The following is an 18,932-nucleotide window of genomic DNA, read 5'->3' as shown; positions in this document are numbered from 1 at the left end:
TCTTTGGGGGTCACAAAGATGAGTTGTGCAAAGATTTTGCTATGAGGATGCAAGATGAGTTTGAGATGTCCATGTTGGGTGAACTATCATTCTTCTTGGGTTTGCAGATCAGTCAAAAGAAAGAAGGTATCTTCATATCTAAGTCCAAATATGTGAGGGAGATGTTAAAGAGATTCACCATGGAGGATTGCAAGCCAGTTAGTACACCTATGATGATTGGGTGTAAGTTGAGCAAGGAAGATGACTCTCCATCAGTTGACCACACCTCATATAGGTCAATGATTGGTAGCCTATTATATCTGACAGCTAGTAGGCCTGACATCTTACAAGTTGTGTGCATGGTAGCCAGATTCCAAGCAGGACCAAAAGAGACACATGTGGTAGCAGTGAAGAGAGTTTTCAGATATCTGAAAGGGACTAGTGAGTTTGGGTTATGGTATCCGAAAGTCAAGAGCTTTAGTTTGTCAGCTTTTTCTTATGCAGATTGGGCCGGATGTGTAGATGACAAGAAGAGCACCAGTGGTGGTGCACTCTATTTGGGGAGCAGCTTGGTGGTATGGCATAGTAAAAAGCAAGAGTCAGTCTCTCTTTCAACTGCAGAGGCAGAATACATTGCAGCTACATCTTGTTGTACACAAGTGTTGTGGATGAAGCAGATGTTAAAGGATTTGAGTGTGGAGGTTGAGCAGGCAGTGCCACTATATTGTGACAATACTAGTGCTATCAATATCTCCAAGAACCCGGTGATGCATTCTAGAACGAAGCACATTGCTATCATGTATCATTTCTTAAGAGACAAGGTGATGGAAGGTGAAGTAAGGATGGAGTTTGTTCCCACAGCAGAGCAGGTGGCTGATATCTTCACTAAACCTCTTCCCAAAGATCAGTTTGAGTTCCTTAGACAGAAGCTGGGAGTGGTGGTTCTTCCAAAGCACTAGTAGCATTGGGAGAGAGGTAGCAAGTTGCTTGATGTTGCTACCCCCATATTGGACTCAAGGGGAGTCCATTGGTTCCACCCTTTGTACTTATTGTCAAAGGAGGAGAGAGTTACTCATCGGAGCTTTGGAGTGTATTAGTGATGAGGTGATTGCCAACAACTCCAAAGGGGGAGATTGTTGTTTTATGGTTGTCCTTATTGACAACTCGGCCACGTGGAGATGATGATGTGGCCAGTTTGGGTGACATGGATGAAAATGATGACATGATGGTGTATAGTGTCACCGATGAGATAACAGAACTACTTGGTATGCATGGAATGGTTTGATACATCCTTAGTATGTGGTGCGGGTTTTTGGGTCAAAACTGGTAAAATTAGCCTATTTACGATCGGGGGTATTTTTGGCAATGAAAATGACATTTTTGGAAGATTGTTTCTTCATAAAAAATATAGATTGTAATTTATCTAGTCTAGTGCATCTGATTTTGTCACATTCCGATACCGTATGAAGAAGTTACGACATTTGTGACAGTCAAGGGCAGTTTCGGTATTGAAGATGAATTTTTTAAAGGAAGTGTTCTCCATGTAACAATACGAAAAAAATACAATATTTCCAACGGTTTTGATTTCATCGCGTTCCGATTCCGTATGAGAAAGATATGTCATTGGAAAGGTCTAAGGGCATTTTAGTCTTTTAAATGGATGATTCAGATGATTGAGTCTTCTGAAAAGTCGTAGAGCATCCAGTTATAGTTCCAACACACTTCATTTCATCTCGATCGGATATCATATGAAAAAGTTATAAGTGTTTCCGTAAAGCCGATTTGAAAATCCAAACCGAAAATCCATCAGTTGCTCTTGGTGTTGGGTGGATTTTTCAGAATTTATTTTTGAAACTTGAAGGGCTTTTGTGTAATTTCAAGATTTTGAAGGTCTAAGTTGCAAGGGGTCTTTAAGCAATGAAATATATGGAGGCAGGGGTTTGATTGTAATAAAGAGGAGTAAAGGGAAGTGAAATGGATGGTCAAGATTCGACCACGTAGGCCTGATGCCCATCCAAAGGCTGCTGAGATTTTGCGTTGACATGGACAAGATAGATGCTTGTGTGTAGGATTTGATTGGTTAGGTGCATAATTCTTGATGCACTGCCGTTACACCTTATCAAGGCATGTTGTGGTGTTTTGCGCGTGTATAGAAGGTATAAAAAAGATTTCGATCTTAATCATCTCATGAAATCTGATTAAAGCTATCATGGAGGATTTGGATCTAACAGTCGATAAGCCTTTCTCTTTTGTGAGTGGGAGACAAGCTCCCTTAAAATCCGGAAAAGCAACCAATCATAGATCGACAACAAAAAGTGCATGCTGACCGTTGACGTCATCATGACGTCATTAGTTGACTATTTTATTCGAATCTTGTGGTTGAGATTTACTATCCGTTATTTTAATCGGACAGTCTGTATGAAGAGATTCTCCTTGATGAGATCTACGGCCAGATTTGCGCCCCTTGTTGTGCGCGCCGCCGGTGTAGCCTACACCACTCCTACGAAGATTCCATTTCAGGCTATCTCATTGTTCCAACTTCAAATGGTCATATCTCCCTCACTTTAACTCGGATTTGGGTGAACCAAGTTGCAGCTTCTTTGTTTTTTCAAGCCCTACACCATGGAAGTAAGAAATATGAGGTTTTAGTGAAAGAAGGCTATAGTTTTGGCAAGAGAAGCTTCCCCCTCTTTGTTGGTCCTTGAATGAACATGAATACTTGATGATAAATGTTCTTAGGCCATTAAAGGAGGTAAAAGAGGTGGTTGAGGTATGTTAATGATGCATTAACTCAAAACCAAGGAGGAAAATAAGAAAACAAGGATGTGTTTGCTTTGAAGAGCAAGAAGCCAAGGAGAGAGAAGGTGTAAGCACCAAACTTGTCAGTACAAGTTTCCAGTCATCCCAGGAAATCGGTTGTGAGATTCTCTAACCTTTGATTTACATTATATGCATAAATGTATGTTAGGGTTAGTTGTGGATGAATGTACACATGCTAGGTTAGTTGTGGATGAACTGTAAGCATGCTAGCTAGTTGTGGATGTATATGCTAGGCAGAGCTTGACTGTAGGGCATTGATATAAGCCCAAATTTACTGTATTATTTATTGAGTGCTTAGTGGGTGCTAAGCACCAGGAGGGAATGGGTGCTCCCGTGTAGTGGGTGTTACACATTATACCGGCACTACAAGTGCCATCTCAGCTTTGGCTTGAGAAAATTGGGTGTGGGTGCTCCCGACTGTGGGTGCAGTCAAAAGTAGTGTATTGAGTAGGTACGAAGCCTTTACAGGCACTACTCCGGGGATGTAGGCAAATTGTCGAACCTCGTAAAAATCCTGTGTTGTGGGTGCTTATTGTTTGCATTTTATATTGAAATGCGTAGAATGTGGAATGGGTGTGCACACTTGGAAGTGCCTATAAGAGGCTGAGTGTGCATACGACTGTATGCAAATAGGGACAGGTATATCAGGTTTTTCTTGGCCAGACATCAGACAGGTTTTTGGGGATCGAAATTGGACTCACTGATTCACCCCCCTCTCAGTGACTACCGGGTTACAACAACATGGACATTGTTATAGAATGGATGGTGATGATGATGGTTATGGATACCAGAACATGGGAAGAAATAAGGTAAAGCAAGCTGTTGTCAGAGGGGGTTCTAATGCAATGGCCCGTAGCACACATGCAGAAAGTTCAAGTGTAAGTGGAGGTGCAAACCTTAAACACAATGCTAGTGCTAGGAGCACATATTATGGAATGGCTAGTGGAGGGACTTCTGATATGTTAGATATGACAAGATATAATTCAACAGGGAGTTTTAATGGTAATTCTGAGAGTAGTTCACATGTTGCAAAGGCTACTACTTTGTCTCAGTCAATTGCTAATGCAAGTGATAACTCTCAAGGTTCTTCACCCACTGCAAAGAAGACTGAGCATTCTAAGCATGAAGGAAGTAAGGAAATTAAAGAGCCTGTAGATCCTAAGCCTGTTAGGCAACAGTTAAGTGAGGGACCTAATTATGGGAGCAAGGGTAAGGGAGCTAATGTGGCTGACTGATATCTTTAGATGATTCAGATAATAGTGATGCAGATTTTGTTTATGATTCAGCAGATCATGTGAATTGAGTAACAGTGAATGTGAGCTTGAAGATTCTGATGAAGACAATGATGTAGAGTGTGAGCATGAGAAGGATGTAGGCATCCATGACGTGCTAGATGATTATAATCCAAATATATTAATCCAGATGATTTTGAGCCAGCAATTTGCCATGATGATAGTGATGATAGTAACTTTAATGTTGGAGCAATTTATCTTGATGTGAATGAGTTCAGAGTCAAGCTTAAAGAGTTTGCTATCCGCCACAGTTTTCAGATCATATTTGAAAGAAATGAGAAGGCAAGGGTCATAGCGAGGTGCGCAGCCAATGGTTGTACATAGAGAGTTCATGCCTCACCAATCGATCATGGGGCTGCATTCTTATTGAAGACCCTAAACCCAGATCACACTTGTACATGGCAGTCTGGTCACAATCTTATTACCTCACACTGGATAGTTGAGAAACTTAAATCTGAGTTACGGGCTGACCCTGAGCTGGATCATAATACTATGAGTGCTATACTACACAAGAACTATGGGGTTAATTGTGATGTCCCATATATGAAATTTTATAGAGCCCGACAAATTACATTGGAAAAAAATGAAGGTAGTCACTCGAAGTCATACTCTTTTTTACCTGCATATGGTAGGCTAATACTGCATAGGAACCTAGGAAGTATTTTTAAACCCCAGTATGAGCACATAAATGACATGCATGCATCGCCAATATTCAAGAGGTTGTTTGTTTGCTTCCATGCATGTAAGGAAGACTTTGTGAATGGTTGTAGACCATTCTTGGGAATTGATGGTTGCCATTTGAAGGGCCAATATGGTGGTTTTTTATTATCAGCCGTATCTGTTGATGGGAACAACGAGGTGTTATCAATTGCCTATGGAGTTGTGGAAATTGAAAATAAAGTAAGTTGGAGATTTTTCCTTGAATGTTTATATGAAGCATTGGGAACTGCTGGTGATAACACTTCTTTGACATTTATGTCAGATGGCCAAAAGGTATACCATTCCATTCCTTGAAGATAGTATTATTTTTTTTTCCTTTAATGGTCAGTATTTAATTGATTGAATTGTGTGTTTCATAGGGACTCGTAGATGTCATCCATGATATCTTTCCCAATGCTCACATTCGAAATTGTAGTAGACACATCTACATGAATTTCAAGGGGAAATACAATAGTCTCTTGTTAAAAAAAGTACTTCTGGGAAGCTTCCACAGCACCTACTATGCATCTATTTCAGAGTACAATGAATTCCATCAAAGAAATCAACATCAAGGCATATAAGCGGTTAATGAAGAAGCCGCCATCATTATGGTCTCAACGTGCTTTTCATATTGGTTGTAAGAATGATGCAATCACTAACAATATGATAGAAAGTTTTAACAACTGGGTTAGTGATTTTCGCAGTAAACCCATTTTGTCTGTGATTGATAGTATTAGGATTAAAATAATGGATAAATTGAACAAGAGATACTATCAAAGTCTTTCATTGAATGGGACTGTCACTCCTGTTGTGAAGAAGAAGATTGCTGAAGTATATGAACTCTCGAGGAAATGAAAGGTGTACCTTGGTAATACAGATGAATTTGAGGAAGTAGATTCTTTCCACAGAAGAAATGTGGTCAATTTGAGGTTGCGAACATGTGGATGCAAAGATTGAGAATTATTAGGTATACCTTGCAAGCATGCAGTGGCTGCCATTGCCCAAAAGAGAGAAGAAATTGAAGACTACTGTGCAACTTACTTCACAAAGGAAAAGTAAATGAAGACATATGAACATACGATATTTCCCATTCTAGATGTATCTGAGCTAGACATTGAGTTAGGTCTAGGGGTTGTCCAACCACCACTTTTGAAGAGAGGAGTAGGCAGACCGAGCAAGGGTGAAAGAAAAAGAGAACTTGGGGAGGCACCTCTGTTGATTTTAGAAAGAAGAAAAGATCTCTCAGATGCGAGATTTGCAAGAGATCAGGCCATAATAAGAGAACTTCTGAAAGAGGCTCTCCTGAGGGAAAGAAGAAGGGTTCTTCAAGCCATAGATCTGCTGGGAAGGTATATCACATTATCATCACCTTGCATTTTTTTTTTAAACCTATAATATGCACTAATACTGATGTTGCATTTTTTGTTTTTAAAGGAAAGAAAAAGAGGCAATGATGACCAAGATGATGCAAGCTTGTCCCAAATGGTTACTAGGTCACAGGCTTCTACAACAACTAATGTTGGTGATTCAGTACAAGCAAGACTTAAAAGGAAGATGACAGATAAGTGGGAGAAGAGGAAAGCAAGGAAGAAGTGGGAGATGGTGATAGAGGAAGGTGGAGAACTGGAGATTCACTTTTTTTTTCTTTTCCAGAATCATTATGTAATTTGAACAATAGATGGACTGAGTCATGATAATGTATGAAACTATTAATATGTGATGGAGTTGTGATGTTGGATTTCATGATTTTGAATCTATAAAATTGTATACGATGGATTTTTAAATCAGGTATTTTCAGATATTAGTATTATAGGGGAAATGATATCCAATTTTTCATTTTTTTTTCAATTTTCTAAATCAGGTACTTTCGGATGTGTGCAACTTACTTCACATATATGCATGAAAATAGCAATGGTAGAAATAAGATCACATTTTAATTGCCATAGTGGTTTCAATTACACGTTCATTCAACCATCCCAATCATGCCAAACATCAAAGAGTTGTAGACTAGGTACATTGATATCAAAATCTTAAAACAACCAATAGCACAATCACAAAACATAAAAGAACTTGTCCAAGCAGCTTCAAATTTTTATTGAATCTCTCCACCCGCTTCAATCTTATCTTCATACTACGTATCTAATCCTTCAACTGTTGAAACTCATAAGGGTTTGGGTTGTTTGATGTATCATGAGGTCTTGGGTTGTTTGAAGGTTCACTTCTGACTACTGTCACATTCACTGGCTCACACCAAGCAAAAAAACCACATTTCTTCTCCTGTACAATCTCTAGACATGTGTAGTAGAGTCTGTTGGGGTTTTCTCTGGACTCCGATACCTTGATTGCAGCTCTTCTATGACATTTGCATTTAATGTTAACTTACCTCAGACCATCGGCTTGGTTCATGAAAGTTACACTGCAAGTAGACATCGTATCTGCAATACCCAAAAGTTTAAACTCAATTAGATATACTAACAAATAATCCCAACCACATATATAATTCCAAAATTTTATACAATATATATAAAAAACTTCAAAGTTTGCATATGCTGCCACATTGGGAAGGTTTTACGCATAGATATTATCATTGTCATCACCACTCGAGGCCTCAATTGGAATAACCACTACTCAACCTGTTAATCACAATAGGTTTGGAACTGAATCAACACAGGAACAAAACAAAGGCTGAAACCAAATCTTATCAACTCAAAACATAAAACAATGGGGATTGTGAACTGAATCATTGTTTATAGATTAAAAAGAAAACTGTCCACAAAGAGAAAGTGTACTTAAAAAAAAAAGCATTTTTTGTAATTGGCACATATTTTTTTAAACCGCCAATAAAAACCATGTTTGATTTTTTCTAGAGAATAATCAACAACAGTTTCCATTGAATAATAATAAATCTGGACGCCTAAACAATAATGCTTTATGAATAGCATGTGTGATTCAAATGAAGTAAAGCAGCTCGATAAGACCGCCATACCTAAAGCTAACATAGTTAACCCAATTGAGATATTGTAGAATAGGCTAAACTTCTCTTAATGTCTTTTTGGGCAGAGCCAAAGTAGCTCCTAATAGGACTGTTATTATCCCTATTAAAGAAATTAGATACATTATGTAAGTTATGACTGTAAAAGAGGAGAACGCCAAGCACAAGAAAATTCGTACTGTTACCATAATAGCAACATGTGTAAGAGCCGAAATAGGAGTAGGACCTTCCATGGTATCGAGTAACCATACATGAAGAGAAAATTGTGCAGATTTTCGAGTAACCATACATCAATTTTCACTATAAATAAGAACCATAATTCCAACAGTATTTCTCGAAATCTGTTGCATAAATGGGAGTAAAGGCAGGCCAACAGTAGCCAACCCCTATCCATCCAACCAGTAGTAGCCCATCAGATTCAGTCCAACCAGCTATCCTTAGGCCTATGGTGTTACATTTCCAAAAGCAAGGAAGTATAAAATCACACATGATTAAATTCCCAAACCCTAGGTTCATCCCCAACACAGACGATTTCAGAACAGAGAAAGGGCATATACACACAAAGGGCATACACACTTAGAGACTCGGTTTAATGTTCGCTTACCTGGGTTCGTCAGAGTGAATCGATCGGAGACGGAGCTTCTTCACCTGGAATGGTCTTCGCCGGGGTGTTTTGTAGGGGTTAACCTTCTCCTTTGCTTACCTGGGTTCGCCAACGTCAATCGATCGGAGACAGGGAACTTTAAACTTGTCAATCGGAGACAGAACCTTCACCTTCACCGAGAATGGTTGTTGAGGTCAATTTGCAGAGGTGAGGTGCTCGGAGATAGGGAACCATAATCGGAGACGGGGAACTTCTCCAACGACTCTCTGTTTTGAGGGCAATGCACATTTTATTGGTTTTTTCCCCAAAGGGTATAATGGGTATTTCCCCTAAAGGGTATAATGGTTCTCTCAGCAAAAGACTTAGATTAATTGAAGGGTATTTATGTCTTTATATGTTTGAACTTAACAGAATCCTCACAGCGTCAGCTTCAAGGGAGGGGGCGTAATTCGCTTAAACCCTTGGATCCACACGAAATTTCGACAAACTATAGGGGAGGGGGATGTAATTTTCCCTTTAGGTAATTATTCATTAATCTATGAGCCAGGTATATCGTTTTTAATGCCGTGCTGATCAAATTTAAATATTTAATACCTCCACTGTCCTTTTATTTTTATTTTTTGCCATATTATAAATATTTGACTGTGAGATTCACGTTCTTAGCTGTTTAAGGGGGTGTTTGGTTCGGTAAATCAAATGGTGTATATATCGGATATGAATGTCAATTTTTTGATAGACATTCTTCTGAATTATGTTTCTTTCTGAAAAATCGTTTGGTTGCCTTGAGGTAGGGGTGTCAATCGATCGGTTTGGCTCGGTTTTGGTCCGGGTTGAGTCGGTTTCGGTGTGGGAAAGCTGAAATTGAAACCGAACCAATAAGGAAATTCCGGTTTCGGTTTGGTTTTGGTTTCGGTGCGGTTTGGTTTCAGTTTGTCTTCGGTTTCTTAAATCGATTTGTAACCGGGTTGGTTTTGGTTTTTTGTCCAGTTTGGATTTGACTTTCCATACAAATGTATACAAAACTATACAAACTTTGATTTTTTTTAATGAATTTTGGAGTGTTTCGATTTCTTACCAGTTTGGTTTCAGTTTCGGTCTGGGTTTTGAGCCGGTTTCGGTTTGGTTTCGGGTTCATCAGATTTTCGATGCGGTTCAGTTTGGTTTTGGGGTTGCAATACTCCAAACCGAACCTAACCAATAAGGCTTTGGTTCGGTTTGGTTCGATCCGTGTTGTTATCGATTTGGTCTGGTTCGGTTTAGGAATTGACACCCCTACCTTGAGGCTAGTACATGTTTCTCACGGGTTGAGATATTGGCTTTCGTAGAGAACTTCTTTCCGCTTTCTCCTTTTATATTAGGTGGTAAAAAGGTTGCTCAAATCTGAGTTTAAGTGTTAAGGTAAACTCAGATTTGGAACACATCCTTTTGGTTCGGTAAATCTTTGGGATGACATTCTTTAGAATGATAAATCTTAATTTTAGGAGCTGTTTGGTTCCACAAGGATGACCCTCAAGTGAGCACCCTACTTCCCATGAATGACTATTTTACACAAGATGTGCTTCAAATCTGAGTTCACCTAAACACCTAAACTCAGATCTGATCGACGTTTTCTCAACCTAGTATAAAAGGAAAAATGGGAGAGACGTTGCTCAACCCGTGACCCCTCACAAACGGTGACACTCACCCCGCGATCTCTCCAAGTCCCGACCTATGACGACCTGCGACTTGCGAGGAATCTCACCGAGAGTCCGACCTACGTAGGAATCTCTCCAAGTCCCGACCTACGTTCTGAAGCAACGTTTTCTCTCAAGTCCCGACCAACAAGGAATCTCACCGACCTCTCAAGTCCCGACCTGCGAGTCCCGACCTACGAGGAATCTCACCGTTGGTGACTTGCGACTTGCGACTTGCGACTTACGAGGAATCTCACCGACTTGCGAGGAATCTCACCGATCTCTCAAGTCCCGACCTGCGACCTATGACTTGAGAGGAATCTCACCGAGAGTCCGCCGTTGGTGACTAGTAAGCCCTCTCTCTCTCTCTCTCTCTCTCTCTCTCTCTCTCAATTTCATGGAGTTATAGGTTTAGGTTTTTAAAATCAAAACCTCTCTATTTCGATTTCATAGAGTTGTAGGGCTAGGTCTCTATTTTGATTTCATGGAGTTGTAGGGCTAGGTTTTAAAACCAGAAGTTCTGTTATTTCATCAGTGGTGTCTCAGGACACTGTAAGAGAGGACAGAAGATGATCATCAGGGTTATGTCACCCGACGACGACGATGAGTCTTCCGAATCCTCTGGAGGAGCTTCTGTTCATGCCATCTCCACTTCTGGGCTTTCTGCACTTCTTCTCTTATCATTCACTGGGTTCTATCTTCTTTAGTTTCCCCGTTACAGTCTAGAGAGTCTGGGTTTAGGTGTATCAGTAAAAACTTATTTTTAGTTGGTTTATGTTAGAATTTATTTATGATGATTTAAAATGGTTTAACTTGGGTTGGGTCTGTGAAGGCATTGAATGCTGAAATATGGTTTAGTTATTAGAAATTATGGAATTAATTAGTTCTTTTTTTATATTTTATAGCTCTATTTGTGTTCTCGATCCAGAATCTATTCTGATAATACATATCAAACATAATCTTAATTACTACAATTGCCAAATCAATTTCATTAGAAAGCTTTGGACATTTATTTTGATCACTTTGTTTCTTCATTGGGAAATAATAGAATTTCTTATACAAGCAAATGAGGCCTTGATTGTCTATTCATAGCTGTCATGATTCTAATTTTAATTATTGGACAAAAGTTTCTGTTCCTCACACTTGTGCTTGAACCGAAAAAGCTTGCTTATAAAATAAAGTATAGAAGCTCACCTATTATACTTGAAACAAGGTTGTATGCTTTCATTGTAATCTCAGTGTTTTGGCCATCTAGAACACGCGTGTTAAGAGATCATTCAAATTTAAAAATTAATTCAGAAAATTCCTAAACCTCTCCTCCTCCTCTCTCTCCCTCTCTATGTTTGTCTTGCATTTTAGACTTCGTTCATGAGGATCAGTTAGTCAGGTCTGCTATCAGTTTTCATGAGGATCGATTAATCAAGTCTACTATTAGTTTGTGAATTGCAAGTTACTACAAATTTTGTGCGTATTATCTATCTTATTTTTAGTTTGAGATATTTGTTAACACATTACTTGTGGCATTTGAATGCCTCATCTTTCTTACAATATGTAGCACCCAATAAAATAATAAATAGATACATATAACAGTATTTGATATGGTAATTGGTAGAGCATTATTGTGGATAGAAATTAGTTTAGGGTATATCATGGAATAAAAATTTCAGGTTACATTTTGATTTGGGTTATTCAAAGAATGGTTTTGTAGAGATTTTTTTTTTAGGTTCCTTGATCAATTTTGTCTTGAGTGGTTGTTATGGGGAAGTAATGGAAGTTGTAGTTGTTGGTGGTAATGGACTTAGAGGGAATGCTTGTAGGAGTATAAGACAAAGGAAAATGGGTTTCTGTGTCTAAAACTTTCTACTAGAAATGAAGAGGAAGAGATTACTATTACCTGTGGATTACTTGTGAAAAGCCCCTTGTGAGACCAAGTTGTTGCCTACCAATGGAAAGTTCTCTTGATCCTGACGACCTTATTATTGTTGATCCTCATTATGCTTCAGTTTCTAAGATACATCATCTATTATATTCAGAAGCATTTTATTTGAATTCTTTTGTTTGAAAGCGTAAAATTTTTAATTCGTTCTTTCTTTCTTTTAATAGTTTTGATTTCTCCTTTTTGAATACATATAAATATCTGTTATGGTTTTCTGAAGTGCTTGTTTAATTCTAAATTGTAGATTTACGTAAAAATAGTGATGATGAATATGATGAGTATTATCAGAGGCGCGAGAAAGTAATAATATTTACGGCTACTGCAGTTGTTATAGCAGTGGAACAGTATAAGAAAGTGTTTCTATGTAAACAACTTTATCGTAATGAGACTCGACGTGGCTCCGTTGAGACACAACGAATCATTGGACATACTGACAAGACATGTCGAAACATGATAAGAATGAGTCGAAAGGCGTTCTTTAACCTATGTCAGGTGATGCGTGACAAGGGTCTTTTGTATGATACAAATAACGTTCAAGTGGAGGAACAAGTGGTTATTGTTTTATATGCAATCGGTCACAATGTTAAGAACCGTGTCCTCTTACATTTGTTTGGGCATTCAGGTGAAACTATCAGCCGGTATTTTAATCTTGTTTTGGGAGCAGTTCTCAAACTGTAGCCGGTATTGTTGAAGCCTCACAGTACCATAACACATGAGCGAATAGCAGGTAACCATAGGAGCTTTTACCCTTACTTCAAGGATTGCATTGGAGCCATAGATGGATCACATATCCCTGTATGGGTACCAATTGCTCAACATCGAACATTTCGTGATAGGAAGGGAAATATATCGCAAAATATCCTAGCAGTTTGTGATTTTGATATGAAGTTCACATAGATACTTTTTGGTTGGGAATGATCAGCATATAATTCACGAATATTAGATGATGCCATTCACAGAGAAGGTGAGGCAAAACTACCAGTTCCTAGAGGTAAATTCTATCTTGTAGATGCAGGGTTTGCAAACCAGAAGGGGTTCTTAAGACCCTACCATAACGTTCGATATCACTTGAAAGAGTGGAGAAATTCGAATGTTTCACCTGCCGACAAGAAAGAATTGTTTAACTTGCGTCATTCAAGATTACGTAACATAATTGAGCGAGCTTTCGGATTGTTGAAGTCAAGATTCAAGATTTTGAAAAGCCAACCAGAGTATTCTTTCAAGACTCAGGCTAGGATTGTACAAGCTTGTGTTATGATACAGAATCATATCCTTACCCAAAATAGTGTTCAAGAAGAAGAGGAATGGCTTGAACAGGAGAATGCAGTTACAAGTGAGAATACTAATGAAGAAGTAGAAGACAATGATGAAAATAGTGATAAGGATTCTGACGTTGATGATGAAGATGATAACTTTGATCAAGATCAATTCCGAGAGGAGATGGCTGATTATATGTGGAATGATTGGATGGCAAGAGATGATTCAAATGAAGAAATGCATGTTTCTTCATATGAATCACAATAAAATACAAACTAAATACATTTATCTTTTGTACTAACTACTTGAACTAGACTTGGTTTCGTTTTAAGATTTTGTAATTTGAGCTACATAAACATGGTTTGTGTGTCTTGGCTTGTAATAACTTTTTTCAGTTCATGGTTTGACTATTAATCTGCGTTCTTTAGAATATTATGCTTTTTTTTGGATGGTTACAGTTATTTCCGCACCTTTTTTTTTTGGGCTGAATATTTGATATCAGGATTCATTGTAGCAAAGATGGCCGCAGTTGAGGGTACTAACTCAAAAATTGCTACATTGCCTTCTGAGATATCTCACTACATTTTGGAGCGTCTTCTACACCAACAACAAAGGGGAAAGAATGGAGATAACGGGTTGAAAAAAGAACAATTTCAAGTAGTCTCAACTGAATTATATGATAGATTTCATATGACATATGACTGGGGACAGTGCCGCAATCACTACAGGATATGGAAAGCAAGGCTTAAGTCGCTTGTTGACTTGCAAAAAAATAGTGGAATGGGTTGGAATGACCATGAGAAGCGGTTTGATGCACCACAACACATGTGGAATGAATTCAAGGTTAATTAAATGTTTGATGCATTATTTCTAGATTGTTAGAAAGGTATACTAAAGGTAACGTTAATAGTTTACTATTCTGACAATCCAAGAGTTAATTATATTTTTTTTTTTTAGAAAAAAGAGCAAAGATTTTGGAAAGAGCATAGAGTGCTTCCTATTCACCTACAACTTGTTGAATGGCTGCGTAATGAAATTGCCACCGGGGTTGGATCTTCACACCCATCCGATGCAGTCAATGAGGACTAGCCTTACAATCCAGTGCCAATTGATGAAGAAATTAGCTTGGACAATTATGATGCTATTGATGATAATGTTGGTGAAAGTGCCCATTATACTCCCAATGCAAGTAGCAGTCATTCCCGTGGTAGGCCTAGTTCAGGGGTAACAAGTAAAGAGAAGAAGAAGAAAGGAGGTGCAGAGAAGGTTAGTAGTCCTTTGAAGGTGATAGCCAATGCAATTGTGGAGATGGCCAAGCAAGACCCCCGGAAGGAATTTGCAAAAAACTTATGTATTGAGATTGATGCACTTCCAGGAGTTGAGTTTGATAAAAAAATTGCGTGCTAAACAATTCTTCATGCAACATAAGGAATTGGCTCCCATCTTAATGCCAATGAGGCAGATAAGCCTAAGGTGTTTGAACACTACATGAAGAATATCGAAGATGGTGGTCAAGATTGAGGAGGTGTTGCTTTATTTATTTATGATTAGTGTGTTGTTTCGAAACATGAGTAGATATTAACTAGACAATTTATGACAAACATTTGAAATGCTTATTTTGGTGATGTAATATTGACTCGATTTTTAAACTCTCTCATTTAAAATGGTCAGCTGGTGATTGGTAAGCTTCTGTAAGAAGGTATTATGTGGATATGGCACATAATGCTTTGAATTCCATTGGCCTCTTTCTTTTTTACGGTGGATATGGCAGAATTCCTTTCTTAACTGTTAGATTCAGATCAAGCATTTTTTTTTTTTTATGGTGGATATGGTTAATTAATATCATTTCATTAGGGCCATTAAATGAAACTTTTTCCAGGGATATTTTCTTGGCAACCCTGTAACAGATCCAGTTCTTGATATGCTCAGCCAATCGATGGGTCTATTATATCAGTTGAACTTTATGGAGGGCTTTTTGCTCAGTTGTATATCTATCATTGATGTGCAGTTCATGTTTCAAGTAATGGTACTTGGCTGGTTTTAAGAGGTCAGCAATATGCATGCCTTCTCTTCCTTCTTGTTTTTGTTTTATTTGCACTTGTATCATCTTCTTGGTGTTTCACTTGAATTATCTATTCTTATTCTTCTTATTCTTGTGTTCACCTTTTTGTCATTTGTATAGAGGGAGAATTTGCACCCAAAACTTGTTGGAACTGTGCTTGCATGCTCTATACTTCTGTGGGGAAATAGGTGACTAACTATGTAATATATACTTTTTTTGTTATATTCCTTTAATGTGATTGATGATTCTCAGATTTACATAAAATTGAATTGTGCTCTATCTGATAAATTTGTAGGTGGGTAGTTGAACATGAGAAGTTGTCCTTAGGATTGACAGATGGAGTTTTGCAAGGCTTGCTGCCTCAGCTGAAGTGTTGGGCAGTAGATCTTTTTGGGTGTTCTTGTATGGCTGTTTTGACTACTGAGGAAGCCATGGTTGTGAAGATGAACAAATTGGGCTGGGAAGATTTTCAAGAGCACATGAGTAGGCTTGGGAGATTGATAAAAACTTTGGCTCTGGTCCTTCGACAGTGCCGGTAATGGGAAAACACTTGCCAAGTGCTAGATGATGGTTTGATCCCAAGCTACTTCTGTTGGGGGTTCTTATCAGTTATACACTCATGCTCATCTGTATCCCACCACCATGGCAGAGAGTTGTTGCTGTATATCACCTGTTTTGCTAGATGTGACCTCTTCCATCCTCCTCATCTTCTTTCTTTTCAGATATTTGGTTTTTCCTTTGTTTCCATTGTCAAAAGCTTCTTTTAGGAGGACTTATTACAAGTCGAGAGAGATGAGCTTTTGTGCCATGGCACTTTGGTTTTTATCGATGGAAATCTTATTTAATCTAATTGTTGAAGTTTTTCAGTGCTAACAAAAGTGAAGTTTATTGGAAATGTTTTTCTGTGTGATTGATCATTGGGCAATAACAGATTCGATCAATATTATTCTTCCACATGCATTAAAACTTTGAATCATTCATTGGGGAGGGCATCAATGGCCTCAACTCTCCACTGTGACTCCGTGACCAGACAATTGAAGCTGGTGTTGTTCCTACCATTGAAATCTTTTCCAAAGTTTTGGTCTGCAAATTCGATTGCTGTGATGTCTTACTTCACTGTTTGGGGTTGACATAATTGACATTTTGTTAGTGATCCCTAATATCATTGTGGATCATATGGCATTTTTTCCTTTATGTTAGTGTAAAGAAAACATGGGACAAAGTTTACATTCACTTGAGAGGAAACTCATATTATTGTTATTCCATTCTCATTGGCCTCTTGTTTGGTTAGATAAATTGTAATTTGAGTCTCAAAAGTTATATGATGTTATGTCTGTACATGTAACTGAGATTGTGCCTGTATGGTTTGAAATAGTGTCTCATTGATATTTATGTTGCTAGTTATTATATATTCTCAGATTTAGGCACTTCTTATTTGATTTGATAATGACTATTTGTACATAATTTGGTTTGATTATTTATTTCATATGACTTACAAGTAATCATTGGCCTTAACTTTTCTCATCCTTTTTTTGGTTTTTTCAGATATGTAATTAACCTGAGTATTTTCTCTTTGTCTTCTAGTTTCCTTGGATCATAGAAATTACACATTCTATTTTCTTTTTCTGGGTTAATGAGTGATAGTGATTTACCAAAGAAAGAGAAAGCAAAGGCTCCAGTAGAAGCCCCTTCCTAACACTAAAAAGTTTCACTGGCAACTTCATAGGGAGGACCTGTGACACAAGATATGATCAAAATTCTCTTACAAATGGATCAGAAATTTACATGCCTTTCTATGTTCCCTCGCAAATGGAGAAGCAGAGACGCATAGAACTTGTGAGAGGCGCAGGTGTTTGAAGCATTTGAATTCCTTGAAAGTGAATCTCAACAGTTAAGATTCAGGTTTCATCTTCCACTTGAATTCCCAATTTTTTTTTTTTTTTTTCCAACTGGATTTTTTAAAGGCTTGAATAAATCAATCTCTGTATAAATAAATGCAGGAAGAGGTGGAGATTGAAGCTAAGATGGTAGCGCATAGAGGAAAGCTTTCATTGACGATAGTAGAGTTTAGGAGGAAGAAGGATGGAGTTATGGTAGCTTTGGGTAAGCTATGGTTTTCTCAAGTCAACGCCATTCCAGGTTTCCCAAGAACTAAGCTTTGATTTCGACCATCAAAATTAACTTCAAACTTCAAACAGGGAAGAGAAGTCAATTATCAATATTTTCTTCAAATTCTGAAATTTTCAAGCTATTTTAAACTTCGTTTTCGTCTTTGTAACTAACTGCTGATTTGGTTCTTGCAATTTAATTCTCAGTTGCATTCATCCAAGCATTTGGCATTTCAGCTTTTATTAAGCTTACTCGTATATGTATTAATTAAAAAGTGTAACTCATCAAGTTATTTATTTATTTTATTTTTTGGGTAGAACCAAGTTAATACTAATTATATTAACTGTTAATATTAAATAACTAAATTGATGGACCAAGTTATTTAATTGATAAATTTTCTTTTTTCTTTCTTTTTTTTTTTAAATCATGATTTTTTTGTACAATAGCAGTGATTTACACAAGAAGATTTGGTTATATACTGAGGCAGGTTTATGTTATGGAAAAATGATTCACACTGTCTCATATCAAGATTGGGTGCATATGATCGAGAAATTTCTTATAAAATTGGGTAAAAAAATAAATGAATAAAATGAAAACACAGTTCTAATTTCCAATGAGTAGAGCATATAAATAACATGTAATGGACAGGTCCAAGTAAATGCAATGGACAGGTCCAAGTAAATGCTATTGCCAATTGCCATGAGGACCATCATAAAAAAATATTATAAAAAAAAATTGGGGACATTTGAAATTATTTAATTTTTGTAATCTTTATGTACATATTTGAAAATTAGCATATGGAACCCTGCCAGTGTGGTGTAGTGTTGAAAATTCCCTCTTTGTTGATGCCCCTAAATGTTCCCTCATTGACCCCCCCCCACGTTGGCACAACTGCCAATCGATCAAGTAGTATTCTCCTTCCTCAAAAAAGAAAATAATAATAATAATAATAATAATAATAATAATTAATTGGTGATAAAGGAAATTACACATAAGTCCAATACTGTTGTACCCCAACTTTATTATTATAGCCTTTGAGGCCCATTTATAGGCAATAGAAATAACATTTTTCAGTATAGGCAAGTGTTATCTGTCCAAGAGCCCTGTGCTTCTTTTGGGAGGGGCATGGTGGTCATTATGCACTCCCTCTACGACGTAAAGGTTGCTCTCAGACAAAAAGCTGTCCCTTTCAATAATTATATAATTCTTCACAAGAGCATTGCAAATTAAGTAGCAATAGATCTTGGGAAAATTTTATTAAAAAAAAGAGAATTCTCATGTGAGGTGCTCAACGTCCCTCACAAATATTTTTTCTATTTATTTAAATTAATTAAAAAAACATGCAATAAGGCAAAAGGTCACACCGCTTATTTAAACATCCCCTCTCTCTTCCATCCAACGAGTGAAGGCAAGATTGTACACATAAATATTGTATTAATATGAAATAAATAAATAACAAATTTTAAACATCTGATTGGCTAATTCTCTCAATGTTAGATTTTTTTCCCC

The 18,932-nt window shown here is 37.5% G+C and overlaps 2 protein-coding genes and 1 long non-coding RNA gene across 4 annotated transcripts; all 3 read left to right on the top strand.

Annotated features, from left to right (window-relative positions):
- The first annotated feature begins 11,826 nt into the window (after positions 1-11,826).
- Positions 11,827-13,519, top strand: LOC122065097. Its single transcript, XM_042628897.1, has 3 exons — positions 11,827-11,872; positions 12,240-12,617; positions 12,918-13,519. The coding sequence occupies exons 1-3, from the start codon at positions 11,827-11,829 to the stop codon at positions 13,517-13,519; spliced, it is 1,026 nt and encodes a 341-aa protein (XP_042484831.1).
- A 246-nt stretch (positions 13,520-13,765) lies between these two features.
- Positions 13,766-14,675, top strand: LOC122090486. The gene is made up of 2 exons (XM_042660100.1): positions 13,766-14,095; positions 14,210-14,675. Exons 1-2 carry the CDS (start codon positions 13,772-13,774, stop codon positions 14,339-14,341), a joined length of 456 nt encoding a protein of 151 aa, XP_042516034.1. The 5' UTR covers positions 13,766-13,771; the 3' UTR covers positions 14,342-14,675.
- Positions 14,676-15,073: 398 nt separating this feature from the next.
- LOC122060853 lies at positions 15,074-17,643 on the top strand. 2 transcript variants are annotated; one of them, XR_006134481.1, is made up of 5 exons: positions 15,074-15,299; positions 15,435-15,502; positions 15,610-15,849; positions 17,041-17,216; positions 17,315-17,643. It is a non-coding gene; the product is annotated as an uncharacterized LOC122060853 (long non-coding RNA). The 2 variants fall into 2 exon arrangements; XR_006134482.1 differs by having other exon boundaries at positions 16,899-17,216.
- The last annotated feature ends 1,289 nt before the right edge of the window (positions 17,644-18,932 follow it).

This window comes from Macadamia integrifolia, chromosome 2 (assembly GCF_013358625.1).
Source record: "Macadamia integrifolia cultivar HAES 741 chromosome 2, SCU_Mint_v3, whole genome shotgun sequence".
Classification (NCBI taxonomy): domain Eukaryota; kingdom Viridiplantae; phylum Streptophyta; class Magnoliopsida; order Proteales; family Proteaceae; genus Macadamia; species Macadamia integrifolia.
The sequence above is the reverse complement of the archived record's forward strand: the minus strand, read 5'-3'. Positions and strand labels throughout refer to the sequence as shown.